The sequence below is a fragment of the Syngnathus scovelli genome, chromosome 2 (genome assembly GCF_024217435.2).
Source record: "Syngnathus scovelli strain Florida chromosome 2, RoL_Ssco_1.2, whole genome shotgun sequence".
In the NCBI taxonomy this organism is placed as follows: domain Eukaryota; kingdom Metazoa; phylum Chordata; class Actinopteri; order Syngnathiformes; family Syngnathidae; genus Syngnathus; species Syngnathus scovelli.
This window is the reverse complement of record NC_090848.1, coordinates 9,470,995-9,498,779: the sequence shown is the minus strand read 5'-3', so window position 1 is coordinate 9,498,779 and position 27,785 is coordinate 9,470,995. Positions and strand designations below refer to the sequence as shown.

Here is a 27,785-nt window from a genome sequence, read left to right as displayed (position 1 = left end):
AAACCTTCTCCAGAGTCAAGCTGTCAGTTAAGCCAAACAAAATGCTGTCTCGGGATTGCACCAAGAAACGTTTTAATCTTGAGTTTGGAAAAGGTTCATGTTAAATCTCCATCAATGACTGCAATTACACCTGATTAAAAATTTGTATGATAAAACAATAACCCTGTGGTGGTCTAGTGTCGTTTAAAATTGGTCTGGTTCCGGGATAACGAAAGAATAATTTTTAATGGATTTTTAATATCATGTTAATTGCCAACAATCATTGAGATTAATTTATTTTTCTAGTCTAACTTTAGAACGTTTCTTGGTGCAATCCTGAGTCAGTTTGCATTCTCCCTTTTTAAATTCTAACATTTTAAATCCAAATCCCGAACGTCCATTCATTAGTTATTAGCTTTTATTTTGAAGGTGGCCAACGCCGCTCGCTGTCTGGCTTACCGTAATGCACAGTATGCAATTGCTGTGATAGCTTGCTTGTTCTTCTCTTTCCGTGTCGAAGATGGCCTGACTGCAGTCAACTACTGCAGGAAGAATAAATGAGAACAAGAGCTTCCGGTTCATGACAAAAGTTAAATGGAATTACATATTTGTGCACATGAATATTTATAATAATTTGAGCTCAGGTTTCACTTTGCGTACAAAAAAACAATCGTGATCAATAAAAAGCTGCTACCAATAGGTTGTCGTGGCCGAGTGGTTAAGGCGATGGACTAGAAATCCATTGGGGTATCCCCGCGCAGGTTCGAATCCTGCCGACAACGTGTAGTACACTTTTGGGATGACTCTCGGGCTAAGAAATGACCATTCACACATCTACGGAATGCAAAAGTGTGGTTCTACTCTCAAATTTGATAAAGTGTACGAGTGCACCGCTTAATTCTTAGAAATTTTAATGATTTATTAAACAATAACCCAGGTCTGTTTTGCTCTCCTTTTTGAGAAATGAGTAGAACGTATAAATGACATTTTCAATTCGCAGCAATAAATAGTGTTGGGCCCGACGTCAGTGATTTAAAAAAAAAAAAATGTTTTCACGGGGCCCAAAATTAACGGTGACATCCGTGAATCGATGATAGTAGGGGGCATTAGTGATGTGCATTCCAGGTATTTTAAGTGAACTGAACCTTTAGAATCAGTACACTCAAAAGATTCGTTCAAACGAATCGTTCAACAAATCGTCACAGTGAACGAGTGAACGAATTCTTTTTTCCGTTCATATGACTTCAACCAGTAAGTGTCAGTAATGTGCATTGAAGCTAGTGCCACCTCGCCGTAAAACAAAACGAAGAAGAAAATGACGAGTCGTGAATTGCATTTCCCGTTCACAACGAACGAAACTGTGAGTGAACGAATCAGTGAGTGAATGATTTGCATTTCCAGTTCATCGCGAGAACGGATCAGTGAGGGAACGAATCCGGACTTTCCCGTTCGCGAACGAGTCAATGGGTCAACTGCCTTCCTTCCCGTGCATCAACGGATCAGTCAGTGAACGAGTTGCGTCTCCCTCCTGGCGTGAACTATGTAAGCCAGAATGTCGATTTACGATTTGCCAAGGAAAGAAAGAACCACTCACTGAAACACCACTTCTTTTATGCGCGTTTTCTCCAACCTAACGGCTAACTTTATTGCATGAAGGGATGCGCCGTTATGCAACAACGGGGAGATTATGCTTCTCTTTGGGTAATCTTGATTTTATAACATTTATAGTAGTTTTTAAATAACGTGTATGCATATATACGCCTAAATGTTGTTATCCAATATATCTACTGCAATTTCACATTAGATTGCTGGTTTGAAATTTACTTTTATTATTATTATTTTTAATAAACATTTATGTTAAAACTTGTCTGGTGTTTTATTCCTTGTTTTTATATTCGCCAGTTAAAACAAAAATTATTATTACATAAAATTATTATTATTATTTTAATAAACATTAAAACCTGTTAAAACTTGTCTGGTGTTTTATTCCTTGTTTTTATTTTTTTGGGCATGAAAACAAAAATCTGACATTTGGTTGACTGCTTTATATGTGTTTTACTTTGTGTAATATGTGTTGGTGCCCCCCAAAATAAAGAGCAAGTAGTCAAATACACATTCTTGACACATACAAAAAAAAAATGCATAAAGTTATTAGGTACACCTGAAAATGGCAGTGTACCTAATGGAGTGTCCGAATGACGTCACAAATCAACCAGCCAATCAGGAGGTGGGGGTGAGGGCGGGTGTGGCACTTTTCACTTTCAGTTCAGCTTTGGCTGTGATTTTTTCCCTAATGAACTGGCCTGTTATTAGGTACACTTGAAAATGGCAGTGTACCTAATGGAGTGTCCAAGTGACGTCACAGATCAAACAGCCAATCAGAAAGTGGGGGTGAGGGCGGGTGTGGCACTTTTCACTTAAACCAGGGGTGTCGACCTCCAGTCCTCGAGGGGCCGCGTTCCAATATGCTTTCCAAGTTACCCTCGTTAAACACACCTGCGTGAAAACTTTTAGCTCCTTTTGACCGTGAAAGAAGCTAAAACTTTTCACGCAGGTGCACTTAACGAGGGAATCTTGGAAAACATGTTGGAATGCGGCCCCAAGGACTAGAGCTTGACACCTGTGACCTTTGACCATGATATTTCCCTTATAAAGTGGCCTGTTATTAGGTACACTTGAAAATGGCGGTGTACCTAATGGAGTGTCCAAGTGCTTTTTCCCTAATCAAGTGGCCTGTGATTAGGTACACCTCATGGACACGGCAATAGGTACACTACACGAGGTTAAAAAAAAAAAAAAGAAGGTCGCGTCAGGAATTGAACTCGGGTCGCCGGGTGGAGAGTCCAGAGCACTAACCACTATGGAACCCTCGTCCTTCTCACAGGGAAGGCACGGTACATATATGGTTTTATGGAGCAGCTCACGCGAATAGTATAGACCAGTGGTCCCCAATCGTGTTTGCATATGCGTACACTTATATGTGTGTACGAAGCGAGCCTTCAGTTGTAAAAGGACATTCAGATACATGTCCAACCCTGGGATCGAACCAGGTTCTTACAGGTAAGAAGCCTGTGTCACTAACCAGTCGGCTATTTCAACTTAGAATTGGAACGCTGTTAACCTCAACCCTAGCTGGATAAGAATAGATCAATGTAGGGGGGAGTACCAAGTAACGTGTTGTAAATTTTTCAAGGATAGAAAATTTGAGTTTCCACTAATATTTGAACGCTCATCTTTGGGTTCAGAGAACTGACCACTACACTGTGGAACCATGATTTGTAAAGCTTGGCAGGTATATGTTGGTGTACCACCCACATAAATTGGAAGCTTATTTTCTCATATTTCTACTTTAACCAACGCAGAGAGTTGTCTCCTCCGAGCGTCTCGTCTTCGGTTTTAACATAACTATACAAATTCAGCGATTTTGGTTCAAAATGATACAAAACTACTGAAATTAAAAGGAAAATGTCTTTATAACATAACATTTATAATAAAACCGATTTGATGAATATGACAATTGAATTTGTCTCCCTTGCCTCCCCTGACTGCATGTCCCTGCTGGCTGATTCGTTCTCACTTCAAGGACTACAACAATTCGGACAGCAGATGGCGCTAATTCCCCTTCGAGTTTAAGACTTGCGCTTTACCCAACCTTTGTTGAACCAAGGCAACACATTTACACAATAAAATGTCACACAAAGTATGAATAATGAAATAATGATGATTTTGTTTCGATTTACCCACAAAACTGACTTAATCAGTGAGAAATGTGACCCTTTGTTTGAACGCAAAATTGATGTACGTACAGGAAGTTGAAACTTGCCAACACATGGATAAAGTACATAATTTCGCTTTACCTTGGGCCATACAACAGAAAGTAATTTAATTATTTTGTCTGGCATAGATACAGTTAATAAAGATACAATTGTAATTCGCATCAGTGCACTTCAATAGTGATTTGTTTCCTGCACATGAATTAACAACCCACAAATGTTGACTCTTTTTTTTTTCTTAACACAAACCACGTCATTAATGTACATACAGAAGATTGTTGGCAACAATCCAACAAACCCTCGTTTAGTTTTATGCCGTGAGCTCACACGAAGATGTAGACAGCAATGATTGGAATGTGGAATTTGTCTTGCAGATTTCAACACATAAAGCACATCTGCATGCAGACACTTGCCGCAGTGTGCGTGCATGCGCGTCTCTAATCCCTGCAAAGGCTGCCAGCCACTGGCTCCAAAAAATCGGATGTTTTTTTTTTTTTTTTTTGCCCAGATCCCAGACACTCCCCTTTCTCACAGCTTCGAGCGACTCACCGTTTCTCGTCTTTTGACTTTTTGAAGTTTCGTCAGTCCTCGTTGCGTGTATTTCCCTTTCCTCACCTTGGGAGGGCGGGAGCGAAAGATAACTTCGAAAGTCAGGTTTATGGTGTTCACGTTTCCTCCGGGACACACATGCCCCCAAAAGCCTTGGGGCACTTGTAAAAGTATGCAATGTTTGACCTTGGATACCACAAACAGCAAATGTCTGACGGCAACTTTTTTTTTCTTCTTTCTTTTTTTATTCGGAGGAAGGACAGCAGCAGAATGATGTAAAGCAGAAACCGTGAACAGACAGCAAGTACTATTAGCAGCCAATAAAAAGGCACTTAAGAGCCCGCATTTATCACCATTTGCTCGACTGAGGTGAGCGCACGAAAATAAGTCTGAATGGAGTAAGAAAAAAAAAAGCTTCAAAAGGAATGCGGGGTAAAAATACTCTTGACAGTAAATGTAGATATTCTGGAAGGCGCGCGATGGCATAAAGGAAAGACTGTTATTTCTAGGGAAAAAAAGAAAAGAAAGCGTGCCAGTATAACCAGTTATAATGCATAAATCATCCTTCGGATACTCGGCTCCGCCCACAAGCAACAAGCTTTCCACTCTTGTATTCTTTTTCATTTACTCCACCAGGACGTCTGGCTGCAGCTCCTCTATCTACACTTCTGCTCACACGAGGGCTTAAACCAACGTCGGCCTTTGTCACCATCTCCATTTCTATTGAAAGATTTGGGAATCTCTCCGTTTCCCCCCTCTCTAATGCTTTTCTGACAGATTTTTTTTTTTTTTTTAAGAGCTTTGCCCTGAAGGTTCCTTGGGCAAAAAGCGGATAATCTGAGCAGAAGACAGACGGTGGGAAGAGCGCAGCTGCTGCGTGCGGAGCAAAGAGAAAAAAAAAATAGAGATAAAGGCGGCGAGAAGGTGTGCAAGTGTGAAGGGCGACGAGGCCGGCGAGGACACAGAGACAAAAAAAAAACCAAAACAAAAAAAAAGAACCCGTCTTCCTCATCCGACGTCCACCTGAACGTGAACGGCGGGAATGCGGCGAGACGAGACGTCACACGCCCACTGAAGGAGCCTCGCTACTTTCCTCATCATGCTCGATTCCGCTGCCTTCCCAGAATCGAACAACCTGCGCCGGAAGAGCAACTTCGTCCCCGGGTAGAATGACGAAAGGACACCTGAGAGCTTGTGACACCCTGTGACAAACCTCCTTTTTCCCTTCCTCATCACCTTCCTCTGTCCTTGCCTTCACTTCAGCTCGACTCTCTCCTCCTCACTATGTTGATACCAGCTGTCCTCCTATGGATTCTTAATGTCAGCAAACTGTGCTCAGGACAAGACTACATGGACTACTACTCAGCAGGAGACACGGGAACCCAGGTGAGAGCTACAAATCATGGATGTTCTAGTTGGACACACTATGTAATCTAATTACAACATTTACGTCACTAGTGTTATATTACTCATATAAAGAATGTTATTTTAATTACAGCTGCTGTTGGAAAGTTTGATGATCACAATGTGAGTCACGTGAAAAATCACCAAAAAATCTCATATTGAAAGTTATAATAGTTTTTTTTTTTTTTTTTTTTGCTTTCGCCTTTGCCCTATCTAATGCTGAGGCTTGTGAATCTCAAATTGCGATTGGCTATCTCTGGTCATGTGTGTTCACGCCGCTGTACTCAAAGCGACTAGTTCTTGGTATAGCAGTCAGCTGCAAGTTTGCAACAATGTCACAGCCGTCCAAGACTTGTCCAGTTGGAATTACATGAAAGACTTCAGATGAGGGATGAACAATCGGGGAAAATAACCTGATTGTGAACCCCCCACCGCCCCCAATACTGTGATTTAACATGTGATTTTTTCCCTCCAGGTAGGCTACTCTTTCTATGTTTTTATTTATCTTTTTTACAAACACAAGCAATAAATTAGCCTGTCTGGTTTTATAATAATGCCAAAATAAAGGCGAATGAACCATGACTTAATACCAAAATCAATTTATCTATTTCAATTTGAATTATTAACTGCATATTAAATATACGGTCGATACGGCTTTTCAACTATTGCAGTGAGTTCTGGAACGTAACCCTGGTGATAAAAAGGTGACTGCTGTAAATACATTTTTAGCCTTTAAATGTATTTTGCACAGTTGACTTTGACTTAGTTGAATTTACCAGTTGCAGTCTGTTCCTTTGTTACCTCAAATCCAGCAGATAGTAGAAGTCCAGAGTTTATGTTAAATATCTGGTTGGCATTGGGCAACTGACAACTCCAAGAAGATCTGTTTGCAAATAAAGAAGGCCAACATTGTGCTGAAAGACAACAAATCTACATATAAAAGTGATTGCGAAAAAATGTTGAGGCCGTATTAACAATTTGGTGCCTTGAGATAGCAGTGAAAGAAGTTTTTGAAAATATGAGATGTTGTTCAGCCAATTTTTTTCCTTTGACTTGCAAGCAAAAACCCGACAGGAGTGCTTTATGGTGGCAGTGAACTCAACTGAACTTAAGCTGTAGTGAACAATTCTTCAAAAGTCTGCTTTATTGTCAATTTTTTACTAATATTCCTGGAGTTGACTGAATGATTCTTTGATTGTGTGACTCATGTTCAACATGTATCAGAACTATAAATACAAAAGTATGGAGAAGGAAAGTAATTTGATCTAAAGCATAACGCAATATGTGGTCAAACATGATGGAGGCCATGTGATATACAGGACTCTAGTGTACTTACTCCCTGCTCACTTTCAGCCAAATGCTACAAAGTTGATCGGACTACATTTCATAGTAATAATAGCTAGACGTACTCTGAATGCAACTGAGATCTTTGACAATTGAATATCCCTCACTGGTCAAGTCTCAGGCCAAAATTTTTGAAGACAAAAGTAAAGGCATTCAGAACCACAACCACAAAGAAGCAATGGGTCGAAGCTAGCTGCAGTGAAGGCCTAGCAAAGCGTCTCTGGGAAGAAATCTCGAGGGATACCACCAACAAAAATCTGTTAGGTATTACACCAGCTTCTATAATAAAATTAGTTCTATTACAACGAAATACTTTGTGAATGTACTACATAAATAAAGTCCTTTATATGTATATACTGTACATGGAGAGTGGAATAATTGAATAAAATAAATAGATCTATATTTTTTAAATTGTATTTATTTTTTATAATTAAAGTGACAGTTTTTTTAAAAAGGTTTTAGCCAGTGTAAGAAATAAACTACTAAAAGTGATTGTGATTAAAATCCAAAAGCATCAACATGACTTTGTTTACTGTTTTAGACTAGCTCTATAAATATTGCAACAATAAGAACAAAGTCACGTTTAAAGACGCTCTGCTGTTGTGGCAGCAGCTGAGTGGTTATCACAGTTCGAGGTGTTACGACTTGACCGTGTATTTTAGGTTGTTGAAAATGAACAATCCCGGTTCTCCGGTTGAACTATATACTGGTATTTCCGTCAGAGGGTGACTGTTATCAAAAGCAGACAGCAGCACACACATAAACTAAATATGTACCGATGCAGCACAATCAGACCGACACAACATGAAATCTCGAGATTCTCCGATGAGCCACACATGCGCCATTAGCAAGTGGCTGACCAGTGGTTTGGCGATCCTATCTACAATTTGTTCCGTGATTCATATTGGATAATATTAATATTGCACAGCTGATTATTTCTCACATCTTCGGCACAGTGGTTGGGAAACACTGGACCAAACAATAGAAATGTGTCTATTCGTGAGGAAATGCAGTGAGAGCAGATCTCAGTTTCAGATTCCCATGATGGTGCAAGAGTTGGAATCAGTTTGCCGCCCTTGATTTTGCTATCCTGAGGAGAAGAAGAAGAAGAAGAAGCAGGAAAAGGGCTTTGAAGTAATTGAATACTGCTGCAGCTGGGGTAATGAAACAGCCATGAATATTATTATTCCATGTTCCTGGGAAGAGGACACACCCAGCACTGGACCAGTCATTGCTCCGTCATGACCTCACAGTCCCACGGCAATGACCTCATGTCCCAATCACAAAGACCAAGGGGGAAAAAAAAGAGATGAACAGTTTTTTTTTAATTTTGGTGTGAAGTGGGGAGGCGGCTGGGGGCAATTTAATGTGTATAGCACCACGTGCAGGCTTTAAAAACAAGTCCACTATTATTATTCTTATCTTGTTAGTATCGCATCCATGGATAGCTTCAAGCAAGAACGACAACTATGATAAGAATGTTGTATTTGTCTTGCTTCCAGGCTCCAGTGTTGTCAGATGACCAGGTCAGTTTACAGAGCGTCAAGAGTGTGGATCAGCTGCTGCGGCTTCTCTATCCTGAATACAATCTGCTTCAGCAGTGCCTGAGGAAGAAATCATGGCACGCCTCTTCCTCCCTATTTCCCAGCTCCTCGGCGAGCCCGGCGGTTCATTTGAACCATGACGATGGCTGGGTGCAGCTGAGGGAAGAGCCGCTTTACAAAGTGGACAGTACTCTCGGAGGTAAACGCCGTGCTTTAATGCTGTCAAAGTCACTTGAACTGAATCGCCGGCTAATGCAATCGTACATGAACAGTCATCCTAGAAGAGATCCAGCGCACTTCGTGTCAGCCCCGGGAGGTGTGCATTGAGGTTACCAAAGAGTACCAACAATCCACCAGTCAGTTCTACCTCCCCCGCTGCGTGGCGCTGCATCGCTGCGGTGGATGCTGCACCAACGAAGCCTTTTACTGCACCAACACGAGTCACGCGCTCGTCAACAAGACGGTGAATATTTAGCACACCCGCAGCAGGCCTCGCTCTGATGAAAGCATCATTTCCCAAACCCGTTTTTATCCATGTCGGGGTTCACTTCCCCTTTAAGGTACTACTGTATACTGAACTAAGGATCATCAATGACACTTCTGTTGCATGAATGGCAACAAGTGGATACACATGTTCATGGCACCTCTCGCCATCGCCTGGAAGTCATTGTGCAGCTTGTCACTATAACTGTGGTTGGGAATCACTGACTCAAAACAAAACTCTCACCTTCCTGTGTCCTCCTAGCTGATGGAACTATCGCCACCCAGGATGGAGCGCTCCGTTGTCATGGTAACCTTTGTCAATCACACCGTGTGCGAGTGCCTCCCTAAGCGGCCACTTCACTCCATCATCAGACGAGCCGCAATGGATCACCTGTGAGTGACATTAAAGTAGGCATGTGTCATGGTGCTGTGTCCAAGTGGTTTTCAATACAAATACATTAGGAGGGTCTTTATATTTAATCAACTTTACAAAATTGGGGTACATTTCTAGATAAAAATGTATAGCTAGACTAGTTTGTGTGGAGGATAACGATAAAGGTTTTGGAGTTCTGAGTGTAGAAATGGGATTCGGGACTCTCTAGGAAAAATAGTTGGACATCCCTGCTTAGTCAAGTTTGACATTCCTCGTCCTGTATTTTAAGTGTGCGTTTGTGTTTGTGTAGATGTTCCCCTCCCTCGGTCCCCTGTGCTCCGGCGTTCTTGTGGGATCCCGTCAACTGCATGTGTGTGCCAATAGATGCCATTAACTACTCTGAGAAAGAGACAGGTGAGAGATTTTTTTTCGTTCTCTGATCATGAACCTCTACTTTGAGATGTTCATTAGAAATCGAGACAGTTTCAAGCCAAGATTCAAAGCCAGGATCTCTGAACCACTATGCTGCCAAGTTAAGGACATTTAAGGAGGCTCTCACATGGATGAGTCAAATGCACCTGTGTATACATTCTATTGTACAGTGCATTACATATGTATTTGTTATTATACTTTACAAATTCTTTAACTGGCGTGAATGTTTATATTCGGTGGATCTGGAATCCAACAGTCAACCATCCCCGAGGTTTACACTGTGTTTGCAAGTGTTTCAATGGATAGAGAGTCCCGTCCAGTTTGTCTGCGAAATTTAGGTTTGTAGCTCGCTGTAATTCCTTGTAGATGGCGACATTGCATTGCTTTGGATTTGGGACCAGCCGATCTTATGAGAAGACGTCGATTATGAGGGAAATAAATGGTATAACGTTGGAAGTCGGACAAAGCAACTCACATTTTATAAACTTGGTGCGTCACGATCATGAGAAAAGTTGAGATAGTCCATGGAGTGAATAATAAAGGCCATGTAAAATTAGGTGTTCAACTTAGTTGTATATCTGTAATAATTTATGAAATAATTGATTATTTTACCATTCAAATCCCTTTCCTTTTTTTTGGTGTTGTAGCTAGAGGTATAACAAAAGCAAAAAAATTGATTTTTTTTTTTTAAAGGGTGCTATTCCAACCATTTCCCCTATTAAGCTATTTTTCTCCGCTTATTGGTCAGATACCTGCGTTTTTGGTGAATCCAACAAACAGCAGACTACTAAAGAATGGACAAAGGCCAGAAAAGTCTCTTTTCTTTCATGTGTGAGAAGGGTCTCTCTTTTGGTGCTAATTTGTTATGGAACACAAAAATCTGCTGAAATGGATGAGTTCAGAGCGAATCGTAATCACATTTCCTAATTCTTAAGCAGATACATAAACTTCAGCTCCTTGTGTCCATGCTGCCTTTTTGAAATATATTGCATCATGTGCCATTAGAAATTGCATCCTCCGTGAAATCGTTGTCTCTCGTGCTTTTGAAAAGAAACAGCTCGGTTGTATTTACTTAACAAGGCCTGGATTTTGCAACGAACCGCTGGTGCTATTCCAACAACTTCTCGTTATCTCTGTGGCTTCCAGAGGCTTTGGACTCAGGGCTGCTTGCTCTCTGCGGCCCCAACAGGGTTCTGAAGGAGCCCAGCTGCGAATGCGTCTGTCGAAACGGGCTCACCGAGGCCAGCTGCGGTCCGGGCTGGAAACTGGACCACAACACATGTAAGGGGGGGGTTTAAGATTTGCATGCAGATACAGAAAATGGGGACAGAACCCTGTCTCCAAAAGCATGAAGAATTGATCCTCCCACTAAAATTGTGTATAATTGCCTATGGCAGTGGCTCTCAAAGTACCGCAGGAAAAAATACTTGGCCCTACAAGTATTGCCATCATAACCAACATTATATGAATTACAGTAAATATGTAGTACAGCCGTTTAGGAGGCCTAAGCCTTCATCAAAAGTGAGATTCCTCAAAAGCATATTTTATGGTAAGCCACTGTAACATGGCATACGCTTTGAGTAATACCACTGCGCTTAAATATATAGGGAAAAAATGCTCTTATATAATTTTTGTTGCAGGTTTTTTGGGGGGCAGGGGGTATTTAGGATTATTATTTTATTAAGCATTTTATTGTTTTAGTTTTAAGTTGTAATACCAGCAATCACCACTAGATGGCAAAAATTGTATAGTTGCACTTAGACCAGATTTTGAAGTACAGTATGTAGCACAAATATTGTACCTCCATAAAGATTCAAATTTTGAGTTTATTTTTGTGAAGAAAGTGCACAAAGTGAGCTTTTGTACTTCAGCAGTTTTGCACCATCTTTTGTAATATTTGTGCAAAACAGCCCTTTGTCCTGGAAAGAAAACAAATCTCATCATGTGGTATGTGTTTTTGGTTTGCTCCAACTCCTTTGTTGTTGGGTTAGGATAGTAGATATTTTATGCGACGTAAACAACAAATGTTAATACAGAACACTTCAAACTTATGTTACATTACCTTTCAACTCAGGTGACCTACAGATGATATGAAAAAAGTGCACCGAGAGTGCAAATGTAGCAGTAACATACATGCAGCTTTCATTTTACAACCTAGGCGAAACTTGTAACTTCTCACAATCCTAAAAATATTTTTGTCTCTCAGTTGGTATGCGTTGCTTCAACATACTCCTTGGACGTCAATTACTAATTTCCTATTACCCGGGGCTTTGCTGCCATCTACTGGCATCTTAGGGTGTTACAAAAGGACCGGCACAAAAAATAAATCCAAAAATGGCAACTTTTCAACTAATAGTTGGGGATGGGTTAAAAAGAAAAGCACCAAAAAAAAGGTGAATTTGCAACAAGTGAACTGCAAATAGACAAATAGAATTGGTGAAATTTGCACAGTACCTAAGCAGATTGTTTCCTGTAGGTGAATGTCAATGCGAAGGTCAGGACGAGGGCAAGTGGTGCCCCGTCGGCCAGCGCTGGAACGAGGAGCTGTGCGGCTGCGTGTGTGCCGCCCAGTGTCCCGGGAATCAACCTCTCAACCCCGACACCTGCTTGTGTCAGTGCAGAGAAAGTCCACAGACATGTCTACGGCAAGGCAAGAGGTTCAACCCTAACACCTGCAGGTAAGCTGAAAAAAAAGAATAGTCAATGTACCTCCTTTGTTTAGTTGCCATTTTTAGTTTTAATTTTCGGTGAGATAGTCAACCATGACTGATTGACAACATCTTGAATTCTAGCAAGACGGGGGAAAAAGGGAGAAAAGTGAACGAGGAGCATTGAAATAAATCAGAGATGCAAGATATCCCCTCTTCCATTGACTTATTTAAGAGTTTGGTGTTGTTGGCCCAAAGAATGCTTCAAAGCTAATAATAAAAAAAAAAAAAGACTTGCCTCAAAATTCTCAGTATAAACTGAAAACATATACGGGCTAGTTTAGCATTGTTTTCATTACTCCGCTCAAATGTTAGCAAAGCGATGGGAACATGTTATGATAGTGTGAAAGTCGAGCCAACAATAGCCATTTTTTCCTCAGTGTGAGGACTTATTAAGCTGTTAGAGAGAAACTATTTTCAGAGGTTTATTTTGTTCTGCCAAGTTATCAAAATTCCATCAAAAACAGTAAAAGTCCATTTATACTTTACAGAAGTGTAATGCCAGTATTTGTACTACTTCTGTTAAGCATTCGAGTACTTTTGCAACCTGTCACTAATTTAGGGACAGTCTAAAACACCGAATGTGTGTGTATAAAATAAAAATAAAAGCATAACACGGCTAATATTAGAACGGTACGCCATCTCCATTTAGCGTACTGCTATTTCTGAATATTTCAAAACGATCACCATTTTATGGGCATAAAGAAGTGACACTCTCCTCACCCGCATGTTTTTTTTTTTGCAACTTTTGTTCCTCAACTGTCATCCTCATCCCTGCATAAGTAACACACCCCGAGACCACTTGTGTTGTGAATTGCCCCTTTTGATTCACCTCGTCACTAAACATGATTGTGCTGCTCTCAATCATTTCTTCCTTAATAAATATGTAAATAGGAGGCACTCAGAAGAGAAGCAAAATCTAAATGAGCGTCAAACATTGGTGACTCGAAAGCTTCTCCATTGACTTTTGTTTGGATGCTTCCTTTTATGGACAAGAGACGTCCCCGGCACCCAACCGCGTTCTTAGCTGCGAGCGTGTGGTGCGGTTCCCACAGCTCGCACGCAAGAGGCCTCTGACCCGAGAGGCCTGAGCTTGCTGACAGTGAGCAGAGCACAGCAACCATCAGGCCGCCGGGCAGCCACAGAGATGGATGGAGTGACAGGACAAAAAGAAAAACATACAAGGAGACGGGAGCTGAGCCATGAGGGAAAGTTCAGATGTGCGGGTGATTTGTCACAGTGGACGTTCTCAGGCATTTTGTGAGGGAAGAAAGGAGCGCATCAACATGGATTTGCCACAAAAACATCAGCTTGTACTTTTTGTTATGCATGGGATGAGGGTTGCAGAATCCTAGGAATTTCTTTTGGAGGTTGATTGGCAGGAATTTATGTGAATCAACCAGCAAGTTTAAGATTGGCTCTTAACGGAAAACTGAAACGTAGTTGGCTAAAATGTAATGTTGCATCATCTTGACAAAATCAAGCCAATTTATTGCAAATAGGGTCATACCTTGGATTATCCCAACTGAGAGGTTTTGATTGACTTTAAATAAATTTGCTGAACTGTAAAATATATATTTTTTTGTATTAGGTATCCTGTATATTGACCCAATTGCATATTCAATACAATTGAAACAAACTGACAACTTTGAAAGCAAAGCATATATTATAAAATATAAACTCTTTTGTTTTATTATCCCTCAACCAAACAATAATTTAAAATGTCAAGAAAAACAAGTTTAAATTCACACTTTAGAGACCTGAACACATCACCCCCTTTGAAAAATGTGGAATATTCCCCAAGTCAGTGGTTCACAGCCTTTTTTTCAGTGATGTATCCTACTACCCCCTGTGAAATATTTTTTCAGCCAAGTGCGCCCTCCCCCATGCAAAGCATTTTTGCATGGGAAAAAACAGTGCAGTGCCATCAGTGTTTGATTTATTCAACTTTGGAACTCCATTTGTTGTTGTATCTCTTGAACTATTTGGATATATATAACCCCAAAAAGAAGGAAATAATTGACTGAATTGTAAATAAATGTGTGTACATCAAAATAATTGTCAACATAAAGCATCCTCCTTAGGGATCCTCGTACAAATCTGTTCCCTAATGAAATGTCAGAGATGGGCCAACACATTTTGGGCAGTTCAATGTGTCTTATCAGATTCAGAGTGGGGGGAAAAAAATGTTCGAACAGTCAAATGTCAATCAGTGAAATGCGCGAATCTAATACCTTTCCATTAAATTGCCTTCAGTTGCCTTGTGAACTTTACAATTTGTAATATTTCACATGTAATTGTCCATGAAAATCAAACGCATGCTTTTTAACAATTTCCCACCCAAGATAGGACTAATGAGCGGTTTTCCCTTTTTCCACTATTCCCAAGTTGCTACAGGTTACCCTGCAGGACCCCCAAACGCGCCTGCCTGTCTGGCTTTTACTACAGCCACCAAGTCTGTCAGTGCATCCCCAACTATATGAAGCCTGCGTGGAATTAGCCGGTCACAGAGTAGAAAAGACAAGATGCCAGCCGAGGACGCCGTTTAAACCTTGGGAAACTTGTGGCCTGACACTACAGAAGAGACCAAGGGGTGGAGCAGAACAACAAATGAACACTTATTGGATTACAACAGACTTAAGAAGTATGATTCAAGGCGCTAAAAATGCTCGGTCCCACGGGCGGATGCAGTAACAGAAGAGGAAATGGGATATATGTGACTCACATGTGTCTGTGTACGGGTGGGCTCTTGTCCAATCGCACCTGGAGAAATGTCAAAAGGCCAGATCAGGACCAATCCGTTTCAGAGCCAGCTTCGGTACCTGCTGCAACACGCTGGCGCAAGTGCGTCGACACTTTTGTTGAAATGGAAAGTGGAAGAAGATAATGACAGAGTAGACTAAAGATGAAATAAGCTCAAGGCAACTTTGCTGCAGGCTGTGAGGTGGAAGCTATGGGCCTTGCGGAGATGTCACAGCAGTATGAACATGACACCAAAATACTTCCCCCCCAACTAAACGTTTGCATTCCTACCAGAGGGCATACACTGTCCATCTTGTAAACCCTGTTTTTTCTTCGTCATTCACTTCAGAAAGATAATCCAGCTCCTGCTGTAGTGCTGATCTACAGCTTTTTACTTGTAATTTAAATGATCCTAGGCAATATAAAAATGTAAATATTTAATTGTTTTGTATTTAAAACGAAAGTAGTTGTGAAATACTGTATTCAAGAAAATCACTCTGCCAAAGTCCATGTTTTGATTGGTGATGCTACCAACAGTGCTAAAAGAATGAATCCTAATATTTTAGAAAAAGAAAGTCTGAAATGTTTCATATTCCTTTCTGAAGTATTCCCCCCCACTTTCAATTAAATGATCTACTGACAAATGTCTGGACATTGTTTATTATATTTAAAACATTAAAATTAATTGAAATAATGAAAACCTTCCCATGCTAATATTTGTGTAACTATACAACACAAACAGACCTGCAGAGACAAGTAATTTAGGTGAGCCTCGGGCAACACTTGGTGGTGCAGGCGTATTTGAATCAACATTTACTTCTATTAAAGAGAATTAAAAAAAGGCCACAAGAAATTTGCTGGAAACAGCCTGCTGTAATAGAAATAGAATCAATAATGTGAAATACGTTTTATTTCTTTCCCCAAACAAATATAAACTGCGCTCCAGCAAACCCTGACATAAGCAATTGAAACTCTAATATGTACAATATAAAAAAAATAAAATAAATAGAACCTGCTGCAAAGTTAAAACTGTGCTTCTGCAATTCGTTGAAGCCTAGGCAATGTATATAGCAGATACAGTTCATGACAAAGATGCAATATTTGTGAAATAGTTAATGCAATGAAGCAAACCTGCAAACAATAACTTGGTTAGGTTAAGAAACGCTGCAGCCACTTCAGAACTATGAGTGCAAGCTGACCCCTAGTGGCAGCACCAAGAAAAGATCATGAGTTTGAAATTGGAAATTCATTTCATTGTCCAATGTTAAAAATATGATGACCTTGTAGATTATAACAAGAGTGCAAAATGCAAACAAAGCATCTTTTTTTTCTTTCGTATGGCTTACTGATGGAGAAAGAGTATCCTTGCGGCAGTTCTGTCTGTGTGTCCGTTGCGGTCGACTCTGGCGAAACAGGAAAGGGTGGATCCAGGGCAGGCACTTCAGTACAAACGGTTCAGCAAAACCGACTGGGCTTCTGCAGGCCTTTAACTCACCGACTAGCCACCGGCCTTCATTAACAAATATGGCCATTATGGCGCTTTTGGTCTGTACATCATACATTAGTAAGTCTTGAAGTGGTCTGGTGGACTTCAATCCACCCCACAGTCCCATACAAGTTCCACCGGCCAGTCACTTTTGCATCCACAAGGTCCGCTCACTTAGATTCAAGTCAGGTCAAGTCAATTCCCTGCAACGCAAAGAATACAAGTGAATGCTTTTAGGTTCCGATTAGCCAGAGAAACTCAACATTCCGCAAAGACGTCATAGGTACTTCTCCGATGGAAAATAGCGTGTCATTTGAACTAGGCGGAGTGATTGAGAAAACAGGATGATTTTACTATTGCTCGGGATTAATGGAACTGGATCTTTTTTTCTTTTTTGGATTTAAACACAATAACACACTCTATCCTCAAGTCAGTCTAACACGCATACATAGACCTTTCTTCTGTTTTGAGGGGTGAAACAATCCCTAACTTTGGACACTTTAGACTTTTCCTGACTTCTGTTTTATAGTATGAGTTAATCGGTGGGTGGGGCCAGCAGAAGGAGGAAGAGCATCTCGTGGAGCAAGGGTGAGTTGAGAGAAACCGGTTCAATTCTTGCTTCAGCAACATTAACGATTCATTTTGTATAGTAAAAAAAAGGTTATTGATTGACCAACAATATATCACCTATCACCAATCGGTCGACTCACCTTCGTCATCAGAGTCAAAGCCAAAGAGGTTGGTACAGTGCTGTAAATGGTGGTGGCGCTGCAGCTCTTCTGCGCTGTTGAACGTCGTGAAGCAATTGGCACACCGATGTCTCTGCGGCGCGGCGGTGACAGGAGCCTCCTCCAGCGAGGTGCGAATGTCGGATGCCGCCTCCTTCCTTTTTTTGGGCATGGCGGTGAACTTCTCGTCGAGGTAGGCCGTGGGAGGCGCACGCATGTGCTTCTTGCCGTACTCGGCCAGAGTGTCCATGCACAATGTGGATCCATCGTACTCTTTTGCTAACTTGGACTTGGCTTGACCACGCTTGTCTTTGACAGACTCGGGTGTTTTGTTTACGTGTAGCTGCTCACTAGCACAATTGTCCGCTTCTCCCACCTTCACTTCACTGCCGATCGAAGCTTGAGTTTTCGACTCGGTTGCTATTTTAGCAGTACGTTGGTCTGGATGTGGTCTTTTCCTGCTACTCTTTACTTCACCTTCTTTAATTGCCTTGGCACCTTTGTTTCTCCGAACATGCACATCCTTTTTTGAAGAAGGTTCTGCTTGAACTGTTGACGTGGTTGAACTGGAGTCATCACTGGTCACATAAGATGGTTCTTCCGTTGTCTCGCTCTCTAAATTGGGCATGGTGGAAATGGAGACATCACTTGTCACATGAGAAGGTTCTTCCATTGACTTGCTCTCTAAATTTGGCATGGTGGAAATGGAGACATCACTTGTCACATGAGAAGGTTCTTCCAATGACTTGCTCTCTAAATTTGATGTGATAGTCGTGGAGCCATCACATGTCACATTTGAAAGTTCTTTTATGGACATTTGCGTGGTGGGACTGGAGCTATCACTAGTCACAGCTGAAGGTTCTTCCACTGACTCCAAATTGGACATGGTGGAACCAGAGCCATCGCTCATCACGTCTGAAAGTTCTTCCTTGGACGTTCTCTCCAAATTGGACACGGTAGAAGTGGAGCCACTTCTCGTCGCATCTGAAGGCTCTTCGTTTGATGTTTTATTCCAATCGGACGTGGTAGAACTGGAGCCATCACTTGTCACATTATGATGTTCTTCATTTGACTTTTTTTCCAAACTGGGGCAGATTGTCCCGTCGACTTTTTTGTCACCAATCTGAAGCATCTTTCCTGTTTTTTTCTTTTTAGGTCGAGTTTTCTTCACGTTCACCTTAGTGGAAGCAGGAATAAGATCAGCTGGGCTACTTTTGGAAGAATGCGTTTTCTCTCCCTTTTCATCCCCAGACCTCCGGGCTGCATGAGTAAATGTTGACGCTGCAGGCTCCCTTGAAGCTGCCTGCAGGCTAGACCGTCTGCGGGGACTTTTTCTAAGTGTAAGCCTTTCCTTCTTTGCCCTACTGGCTTCCAAAAACTCGTTGCTCCTTGAAGCACAGCGCTTCCTCAAATTAAGAACTCTTAATTTGAGTGCATGGACAACTGAACTCCGAGATGCTGCAGTTAAGGGGGCGCCTCTGTGCAAAGAAATCTTTTGTTCAACACAACTGCTCACTGATTCTTGGGAATTTGACTTCTGGTGGAGAATCTTGTCATCGTCATTGACTTCCTCTTGCTTTTCGTTAATTCCTAACTTGGTACTAACCGTTGGAGACGTTGGCGTCTCAGGACCGTCTGGGGTTTCACCCTTTAGACTTTGACTGTTTTGTCTCTTAGTCGTGTTTTCGTCATGTGTTGCTTTGTTTGCCTTTCGTGGACGGCCTCTTGTTTTAGGGAACATTTCAGTTTGGTTGACACGAACCTGCTTTTTCTTGAATTTATGCCTCAGTTTGAGCCTACGTCTGGAGAAGGGTAATTCCCGAGGCTCTGATGTTTGACCTTTTCTTAACCTCAGATTCAAACTATGATTACTGGACTGTGCGGTGGTGTCCTTGTTGGAGAGATTCTTCAAAACATTAGAATGCTTGGATTCATTTCTGGTTTTTAGCTCTCCTTTCGCCATGGGAGGAGGAACACTGGCAGATTTCGCAGTCACGTCTCGAGATGCATGCCGCCTTAATACACGAGTGGACTGGCTCAAAGACCCTTCCGTAGCAGAGGTTACTGCTTTTACCTGCATGCAGTTAGTTTTGTGGTCTGTCTGCAGGTCCACAGTCTTAACTGGCTTGATGGGTTTGGAAGCATAGTGTTCTTTTTCATGAAGGTTCAGTGCCCAGAGACAAATAAATAGTTTGGAACAACCAGGCAAGCAGCACACTGCCTGCAGTGGACTGTGTTTTCTTGCATGTCGGCTCATTTCATTTCCAGTTTTGAACCTGGCAGTGCAACCCAGATGAAGGCAAGGATGGCGAGGACTGAGCCGGTGTCTTTCCACATGATGCTGAAAATGTTCAAAACTCCATAGAACCCTCTTGCAAATACTGCATTTGTTGTTTGCAACTTTCAATGACATTTCTAAAGGTTTGATGTCACCATAGTGATGCTCTAGAGCATGGTAGAGAAGAGCAACACGGTTTTTAGAAAGGTCTGTGGACCAAGTGCATCCATCTGCTGGACAGTCAATTTTCACTTTGGGCTCTAGCCTTTTCTCCTGAATAGCCTTCTTCCCGTCCTTAATGACATTATTCTTTAAACCTTCAACGCATTTCCTCTTCTGAACCGAAGATGCAAAGGAACCGCACGAGTTGGGCATCGCATGAGTCAACTGGCGGTCGTCTGCTTTGTCTTCAGTATCGTGCGTTGGAGTTGCCTGGTTGTCTTCAGCTTTTGAGTTGGTATGTTTCATTTGGTCAAATTTATTCTTTTTGTCAAAAAGTCCATTTACCTTGCTTTCGGGAGATTTGCCGTCAATGCACTCATTTGGTTCGTTTTTCTGTACAAATTGACTATCGATTGCCTTGTCATTTGATCTCAAATTTCTTGATTCTAATCGCAAGTCTGCTTCTGGATGACTAAGAGATTTATTGCAGACAGAGGAGTTCCTCAGCTTCCTACTATGGTGATGACCAGACAGGCTGTTGGGAACATTAGCTTTGGCAGAGGCCTTGGGTTGGGAGAAATCTTTGGTTTCTGACTCACAGGTTTGTTGAGCTTTGCAACTGGCTACCTCCTTGCTTCTTTTGAGCTTCTCAATGTGATCAGACAAGTGCATCATTGCCAGGAGGTCATCTTTGAATGTGGTCCCACAAAACATACACTCATCTTTACGGAAGTGGAACATAGCATGTATTACTACGCGTCTGCCCTTAAAATCTTTGTGACAAAAAGTACAGCAGTACTCCAACTTGGATTCCTCTGTTTCTATTGACTCATCATCCTCAAAGTCATCCTCGTAGTCGTCATATTCGGCTGGTGCTGCATGATTATTTCCTTGCGTATTACCAGTGGTGGATGGTTCTGGCACTGTCTGACTGGAGGCATTCGCAAAACTGCTTTCATTTTGGAGCACCGATTGCTTGGCGTTAGCATCTGTCGGTTGTTTGCAATTCTCCAAGTCTGGGAGAGGTTCAATTGGAGAAAACTGAGTCACCGTCTCTGTTGCTAAGGCTGAAATGTCATCCATACGGTTAGAATGTTCGTTTTGTGCATCCTCCGTGATGTCTTTGGCCTTGTCAATGAATGTTTTGCCATTTTCAGAATGAGGGCTGAGTGGCTTTGGATTTTGTTCTTCATTTGTGTTTACAAGAGCTTGTCTACCTTGGAGAGGCGTGTGACACGTAGAGTCAGAACTTTGAGAAGGTAATGTGTTGGACATTGACGGGGTGTATTCTGTGTCTTCTATTTTTTTACTTAGCGTATCGAAGGTTGGTGAAAAGTCAATGGAAGATGTAGTTGGCTGTTGTGTGACTTTCTCCACTGCAGGGCTTTGTGAAGCTAAAGTCACCTTCATTTCAACAGAACGTTCATCACTGAGTTCTAAAGATGCAACTGTGGTATGGACTTTGTCTGTCTTTAAAGAGTGAGCGGTTTGACCTAAAATAGAACCTTCTGTTCCTTTTAATGCAATTATTTTTTCTGAATAAACTATTTTTTTCATCTCTGTGCTTTCTAAAGGCTCTTTTGCTAACGACGGTAGAACCGGGCTTGGTTTTTCTGGGTGTTCAGTTGTAACCGCATCCTCCGAGCTCAAACCAACCCTTGTCTCGGCATTAGGTTTCTCACAAAGCACGCTCTGTGGTTCTTTGAGGGAACTCCCATGCGCAGAAGAGCGTGTGATTGTTGATACAGATCCATGAATATTTGACCCTTTACCCTTTCCTTTAGGCCTGCGAGCGTAACAGTGCAAGAGCTGCACAAGCATAGTTTCATCCCTTGCTCGAAGGATGACCTCTTTTCCATGCAGCACCTTCACAGGATGGGAGGGGTCAGGAAGCTTTAGTGTTGGCTTATAAAAGAGCATCGGAGGGCATCCTTTCGGTTTGTTGCCGTCTTCGGCGAAAGTTCCCAGCAGCTCATTGTCTGGTAGCGACAGCTCCAAAATTATTTGTGGCGTAGAAGCTGGTTCAACAGAGTTTGCTGTCTCATGCTTTGTGCAAGAGTTTTCCGACGCCTTGGCTTGTGTGCTGTTCTTGGGCCGACCATTTTCAGACCTCTTTAGTGCAGACGACTGATGCACTCTTTGAGTTCTCAAACTGCGTTTCCTAAGCTTTGACTCTTGGAGATTACCAGAATCTTCCAGGAGCCATTTGGGTTTTTGAATCCTTCGTTTTGGAGGATCTTTTGCAGATAGTCGAGTAGCTCGTCTTAGCTGCCCAGACCCAATGTCATGCATCCTGTCAAGCTGCCAAAATGAGCGCCTCAAAGGTTGCGATGATGCTTCCTTTGTAAAACGCGACCTATGGTTAACCTTTTTTTTCACAGCGTCACTATCATTCAGTCTTGTTTTGCCTTGAACCAACTTGAGTTTCTTGGGTGACTCCGCGGAGCTAATTTCTTTATGCCTCCCATCGTTAGGATTTTTTGCTGTTCCGTTATCAGGAGCCTTTTTTTTCACGGCATTGCTGTCATTCAGTCCTGTTTTGCCTTGGACCACCTTGAGTTTCTTGGGTGTCTCCTCAGAGCTCATTTCTTTGTGACTGCCATCATTATGACAAGGCCTTTTTGCTGTTCCATCATCAATATTTGCTGTTGATGTACTACACACAAAGGGAAAGTCTTTGGCACAGTAGTTTGGGACCCATGATTCCTCCATGAGTTCGTCGAGTGAAGCGTCAACCACTTTCTCACTCATCAGTTTCAAACAATTGGTCCGCAAAGCAATGAGGTTCCAAAACTCTGGATCAAAATAAAGGTCCTTCTTCAAAATCTGCCAATGAAAAAACACACAAAAATAATAATAATACATTGACACGTTATTGTATTGCACGGATATAAATAGTAGGGCCTGACCAATTAATGGGCCGGCCAATTAAATTGGCTGATTATAGCCCTTCTAATCATCGCCAGAATAACATGACTAATAAATACTGTAGATGAAGATAGTGCTTTACCTGCAGTGTTTCAAATCGGGTTTGATTCCTGATGGGACTGTGCTCAACATGGTAGTCCTGGTCTGGAAGCATATACAGGAAATACACCATCTTGTAGGCCCCAACGCTGCGTTCCAAGAAGAAGACAAGCAGCGCACAGGCCCGACACACTTCCAAATCGTTGGGCAGCAGGCCAGCAATAGTTTTATAGATCAGCGACTTGGTGTTAATGTCACATGGGAGACAAGATTTCAAGGCATCTGCACAAAGCTCCACACAAAACTGGACCCCGTCTGCACCAAGCTAACAAGACAGAAACAGTAATAATCAGTTGCATGAGATGATCTCAACTGATTTGTGATTTGGATAAATAGCCAATTAATTTTGATGAGTCGTATTCTCACCTCTTCAATGACAACTCTGACAAAAGGGAAGACAGAGCTGACGTTGGAAGCAGACAGCATTAGCCGATGGCTTTCTTCCAGAAAAGCTTGCTTGGAAGTATTCAGCCGTTTGTGAAGTTTGCTCCACACAAAAACAAGTTCCCTGCACAGGGGCACAAGGGTGGGGACATTTATACACCATTCATAGCATTAAAAATGAATTTGAATTCAATGGATATTCACCCACCATAAATAGTACATGTCTCCCCTGCAGAGTTGTTGGGAAAGGAACACCTGGCAGAGAGCTAACAGCAGTTGATCTGTTTCTTCGTACTCTAAACTGCAGATGATGTGCACTGCATCTTTACCAGTGAGGTCAGCAACCTGAAAGAAACAGTTCAGGTTGGGGCTAAAACACAGCATCATCCAATTACAGACACAGAGAGAGAGCGATATACGGCCATTAATGTTCAAGTGGCTGCCTCCTTTGCACCAACCTCTTTAAGCAGCTGATTGTATTGCGTCTTGTAAAGCCACGTGAGGTAGACCTGGAGGAAGAACAAGTGTTTCCCTGCCATCGGATGACGAATACAACACTTAGCCAGGGCTAAAGCCTCACGGACACGCTCACAGGATAGAAGGTAGCGCACCCGAAGCTCCAAGAACACTGGCAACTCAGAGCTGAGGAACCTGTCCACTGAGAAAACACAGAATGCGTTCCCAGTTAAATGTATAAACACACTAATTAGCACATTAACCGCAGTACTTTTGAACAGGTTTTTTGTTTGTTTTCGGACTGAGGAAAAATGTATTTGATTAAGTGAGAAACACAATGCACAGTATTTGCAGAGTACACTTTGTATCAATTCAATGAACATGAGGAAAAGAAATAGACAACAAATACCACCTACCTTCATTCTGAGGTAAACTGGATTCGCTGAGTATTGCCTTCAATGTTGTACTGGCCCAAGCGCCTCCTGAATGAAGCAAAGGCTCAACCTGAAGTAAGTGAACATTCTGATGCTTTAAAAGGGCAACATGACATTCCTGAAATGATACAAAAAAAAAAAAAGACAAGACAAGTTAATATTCTGTTTATATAACAATGTAGAGTGTTACGATAACGGTGAGGTTTCCATACAGACACTTCTAATTTTTTAAACTAATTTAGTAAATATGAACATGCGACATGTCTCAGTCTACAGCAAATAATGGAAGTGGCTATTTGAATGGTGTAAAATTGCAGTTGTTGAATTGTTGAAAAAAAATACAGTCAAGACGATTCACCTGAAATTTAATAGAGAAGTGCTTCAACGGCTCTTCGTGGAAATCTTGCTCATTAAAGAAAAGCAGCAACTCAAAAACACTCCTGTGTGAAGATAAAAGGAAAGAAACTAGGACGGGTCAAGAAAAATTTCATTAAGAATTTCTACACTTTAAATGAATCCAGATATAGTGATCACTAACGTCAAATACGCCTGAAGCTGTGCAAAACCCATTCAACCAAATAAGGAAAAATGGCCTTCGACCCTGGTCATGGACACTGCAGGTCTTCATTTGGATTTTTGTATGGAATCCTTTTTTTGTATGCAAGCATTCACATTCCATCTTAAATGCGAACTCGGTCCATCTTGTGTGTGAAAATATGACCTGCTCATACTTACAAGGCCAAACTACTGAGTGTGTGAAGCACGTGATCACAGCTTGTGAAGAAGGATGAGGCCCGAGTGAAGTGGCACAGGGCCGTCTCGAGGATCCTGAGCCGAGGGAGCGGCGTCCGACAGCGCGAGGCGTACTCTTCCACCAGCTGCGTGAACATACCGTGAAAATTGATTTAAATCCACTGATAATTTAGTCCACCAATTTGCAACCCGAGTGCTGTGGCACCCTAATCTGCCATGAGAGATCATCAGGATCGTCCCGAAATGGGCCAAGTACCACCCATTTCGCAGCCACTCTTTCTTGTATGTGTAAACCGCCAATGCAGACCAAATATGAAATATCACGGCATGCCGCGTGTTGGCCGTGTTTGTATGTTGGATGGCGTAATTTCAGTTTGCTTCAAGTGGACAAGAGGAGAAACACTTTACATGAGAGGATAACATTGAGATATACAATGGACTTCAGTTACCCAGTCAACCAAACCTTATAATGTTATTACCATCTGGTGGACTTTTTGTGTCATTACAGTGTCTTAAAGTTTAAAAAAAGTGACTGTCCATGAGCTAAACGGATCTGAATAGAAAATGAACCCGCTCAGGAGGTTTAAATGTTTATCATTGTGTATTATGAAACCTTGGATTTGATTCGAACGTTTGACTACAATGTAGATCCTGGTTTAAGTAAGCCATTTCAAACTTCAAACTTTGTGGCGTTCCAACGTTGCATATAAAAATAAGTGCATGTGAGACTTTGAAATGCTATGCTTGCTAACTGCAAAGCTAATAGCTGATGAGCAAACATGGAGTCATTAAACAAATTCTTTTTGGATAATAGGCAGTCCATACTGCCCTCTCCCCATCATAGAGGAATGGGTCCATAGTCTCTTTGTTTCTTTTTGCACAGTCTAACAGCACGGCCATTGTGAATGATAAAATAGATGTGTGGTTTGAGAAGGCCATGAGAGTCGGCGCTAAAAAGCACAGTGAAGTGGGTTAGACGACTGCATGGACCAGGAATATCTGTTGGAGGACCGCTGTAGCTTGTTTACTTTCAAACTCCGCTGGCGGTGGGTGATGTCATGCACATTGTCATTATGACATCTATGATCCAGGTACTATCATACTGGTCAAAATGACTCATAGAACAGTTAAAAGGTGTATGTTGGATGTATTATTTTGTGCATATTTGTGTTTTATGTATTCATTTGATGTGATTCTTGTGTACATCACATTATATCGTTTGCTGTAAACGTCAATTTGTTCAGCCAAAACACACCCTGCTAAATAATACTCCAAACAATACTGATATGTTCTCTACATTTTTTAATATTTTTTTCTTTCTTTGAATAGTTTGGGGAGACAATATAATGATTGAATTTTGTTAATGACATGATATTAATGGTGTTTCTAATAAAAGATATGTGCTTTGGGCTCAATAAACGAAGGGAAACAGAGATCATGCCCTGATAAGTATATTTCAATCTATATATGAGGACAGACTACAAACTTTGGCAAATTGATAAGTGTTTGAAATGTATCAACAACCAGCATTTGGAACTAAGGTCTGGAGGGTGCAGTAAATCTGTCACCAAGTGCAAACCACTTCCAAATGCCAATTCCGGAGCCCAGCAAACATTTGACTGAGTTTGTTTGTAATTTCGTGATCGGTTGCTCAGGCGTAATATTTAGCAGGATAGCTAAAAAACAAACATAGCCAGAATAACACTTGAATGAACGTTTCCTTCTATTTTTCTACTGGGATTACTTGGATATTGGGTCACAAAACCACGTCTGTGTTTTTAAATGGAATCGACTCGTTTTACTTGCAAATTCTCATAATCATAGCAGCTAAAGCTAGCGATTCAGTTCTGGGGGAGGGGAGTCAGCCAACATACATGCTAACACCTTCGACTACAAATATGTCATCAAATCGGGTTACGGCGACCTACCTTACAAAAGTTCGAACAGTACGTTTTGCTGTCTCCATGCAAGTCGTCACTTGAATGAGAGCTTATGAGTGACTCCAATTGTTTTTCTAGCCCCTCCAACTCGGGGAAACTGCTCTCCTCCGCCATACTAGCTGCTTAGGCTCGCTCGTAGCTGCTTGGCCCAGCCAGCAGCTAACACAACACGGTACGCATTACCGGGCGCTTATTGGCTATTGCAATGTATACTAGAGCGCTTGGTACATAGTCTGGCGAGAGCCGACGTGAGCTTGTCAGGGCGGATATTAAGGTTCACACGCCAAAAAACGTAGTGCCGGTTAAACAACGTTACCATTCGTTTTATTCGATCGTCCCCATGGAACCTGTACTCCGTTATCCACGATTTTTTTTTTGATACCTTTTAATCAATTTCCAATTAAAAAGAAAATGCGGATATGTGTGGCTCGCATCCTTTGCAAACCCCAACTCTCGTTTAAAACCCTACTTTGAAACCCTCACTCTAGTTTAAAACCCTAGCTTGAAACCCTAACCCTAGTTTGAAACCCTATCTTGAAACCCTAACCCTAGTTTGAAACCCTAACTCTAGTTTGAAACCCGTTTGAAACCCTAACCTAGTTTGAAACCCTCACACACAAATTAATAAAGGTGTTTGGCAGCGCCGTCCAGCATCTTGGTAGCATGGAAGTTGATGGAACTATGCCAAAAGTTTCAATTATACAAATGTATACCTTTACCGCCACCGTCTGTAACTGCCCTCCCCAAAGTAGGGTTTTTAACTAGGGTTAGGATTTCAAAGTCGGGATTTAAACTGGGGTTGGGGT

General features: G+C 41.7%; 2 protein-coding genes and 1 non-coding gene across 8 annotated transcripts; 2 read left to right on the top strand and 1 right to left on the bottom strand.

The window, feature by feature from the left end:
* Positions 1–679: 679 nt before the first annotated feature.
* trnas-aga (transfer RNA serine (anticodon AGA)) lies at positions 680–761 on the top strand. Its single transcript has one exon. It is a non-coding gene; the product is annotated as a tRNA-Ser (tRNA).
* Positions 762–4,328: 3,567 nt separating this feature from the next.
* Positions 4,329–15,975, top strand: vegfc (vascular endothelial growth factor c). 3 transcript variants are annotated; one of them, XM_049752940.2, is made up of 10 exons: positions 4,329–4,670; positions 4,938–5,687; positions 8,552–8,575; positions 8,651–8,792; positions 8,866–9,056; positions 9,339–9,469; positions 9,760–9,863; positions 11,028–11,162; positions 12,358–12,559; positions 14,978–15,975. In XM_049752940.2, the coding sequence occupies exons 2-10, from the start codon at positions 5,586–5,588 to the stop codon at positions 15,087–15,089; spliced, it is 1,143 nt and encodes a 380-aa protein (XP_049608897.1). In that variant the 5' UTR covers positions 4,329–4,670; positions 4,938–5,585; the 3' UTR covers positions 15,090–15,975. The 3 variants fall into 3 exon arrangements, with proteins under 3 accessions (XP_049608897.1, XP_049608896.1, XP_049608895.1); XM_049752939.2 differs by having other exon boundaries at positions 4,330–4,670; positions 4,938–5,465; positions 5,565–5,687; positions 8,552–8,792; XM_049752938.2 differs by having other exon boundaries at positions 4,330–4,670; positions 8,552–8,792.
* LOC125988116 (uro-adherence factor A) lies at positions 15,213–27,147 on the bottom strand. Of its 4 annotated transcripts, XR_007488228.2 has the most exons (12): positions 26,968–27,147; positions 25,022–25,164; positions 24,645–24,726; positions 24,269–24,404; positions 23,855–24,054; positions 23,605–23,741; positions 23,379–23,520; positions 22,996–23,277; positions 17,528–22,811; positions 16,827–17,020; positions 16,678–16,734; positions 15,213–15,352 (listed from the first exon to the last, which is right to left on the bottom strand). XR_007488228.2 is itself a non-coding variant. In XM_049752936.2 (10 exons), exons 1-10 carry the CDS (start codon positions 27,091–27,093, stop codon positions 17,013–17,015), a joined length of 6,540 nt encoding a protein of 2,179 aa, XP_049608893.1. In that variant the 5' UTR covers positions 27,094–27,147; the 3' UTR covers positions 16,224–17,012. The 4 variants fall into 4 exon arrangements, 1 of the variants encoding a protein (XP_049608893.1); XR_007488226.2 differs by having other exon boundaries at positions 16,678–17,020; XR_007488227.2 differs by lacking the exon at positions 15,213–15,352 and having other exon boundaries at positions 16,224–16,734.
* Positions 27,148–27,785: the final 638 nt, after the last annotated feature.

Coding starts and splice junctions, on each gene's coding strand:
- vegfc (XM_049752939.2), top strand. CDS start 5,586: ATGTTGATACCAGCTGTCCTCCTATGGATTCTTAATGTCAGCAAACTG. Junction 8,793..8,865: donor AGTGGACAGTACTCTCGGAG/GTAAACGCCGTG, acceptor GTACATGAACAG/TCATCCTAGAAGAGATCCAG. Junction 9,470..9,759: donor CGAGCCGCAATGGATCACCT/GTGAGTGACATT, acceptor GTGTTTGTGTAG/ATGTTCCCCTCCCTCGGTCC.
- LOC125988116 (XM_049752936.2), bottom strand. CDS start 27,093: ATGGCGGAGGAGAGCAGTTTCCCCGAGTTGGAGGGGCTAGAAAAACAA. Junction 24,727..25,021: donor ACACTCAGTAGTTTGGCCTT/GTAAGTATGAGC, acceptor ATCTTCACACAG/GAGTGTTTTTGAGTTGCTGC. Junction 22,812..22,995: donor CCCGATTTGAAACACTGCAG/GTAAAGCACTAT, acceptor TTTCATTGGCAG/ATTTTGAAGAAGGACCTTTA.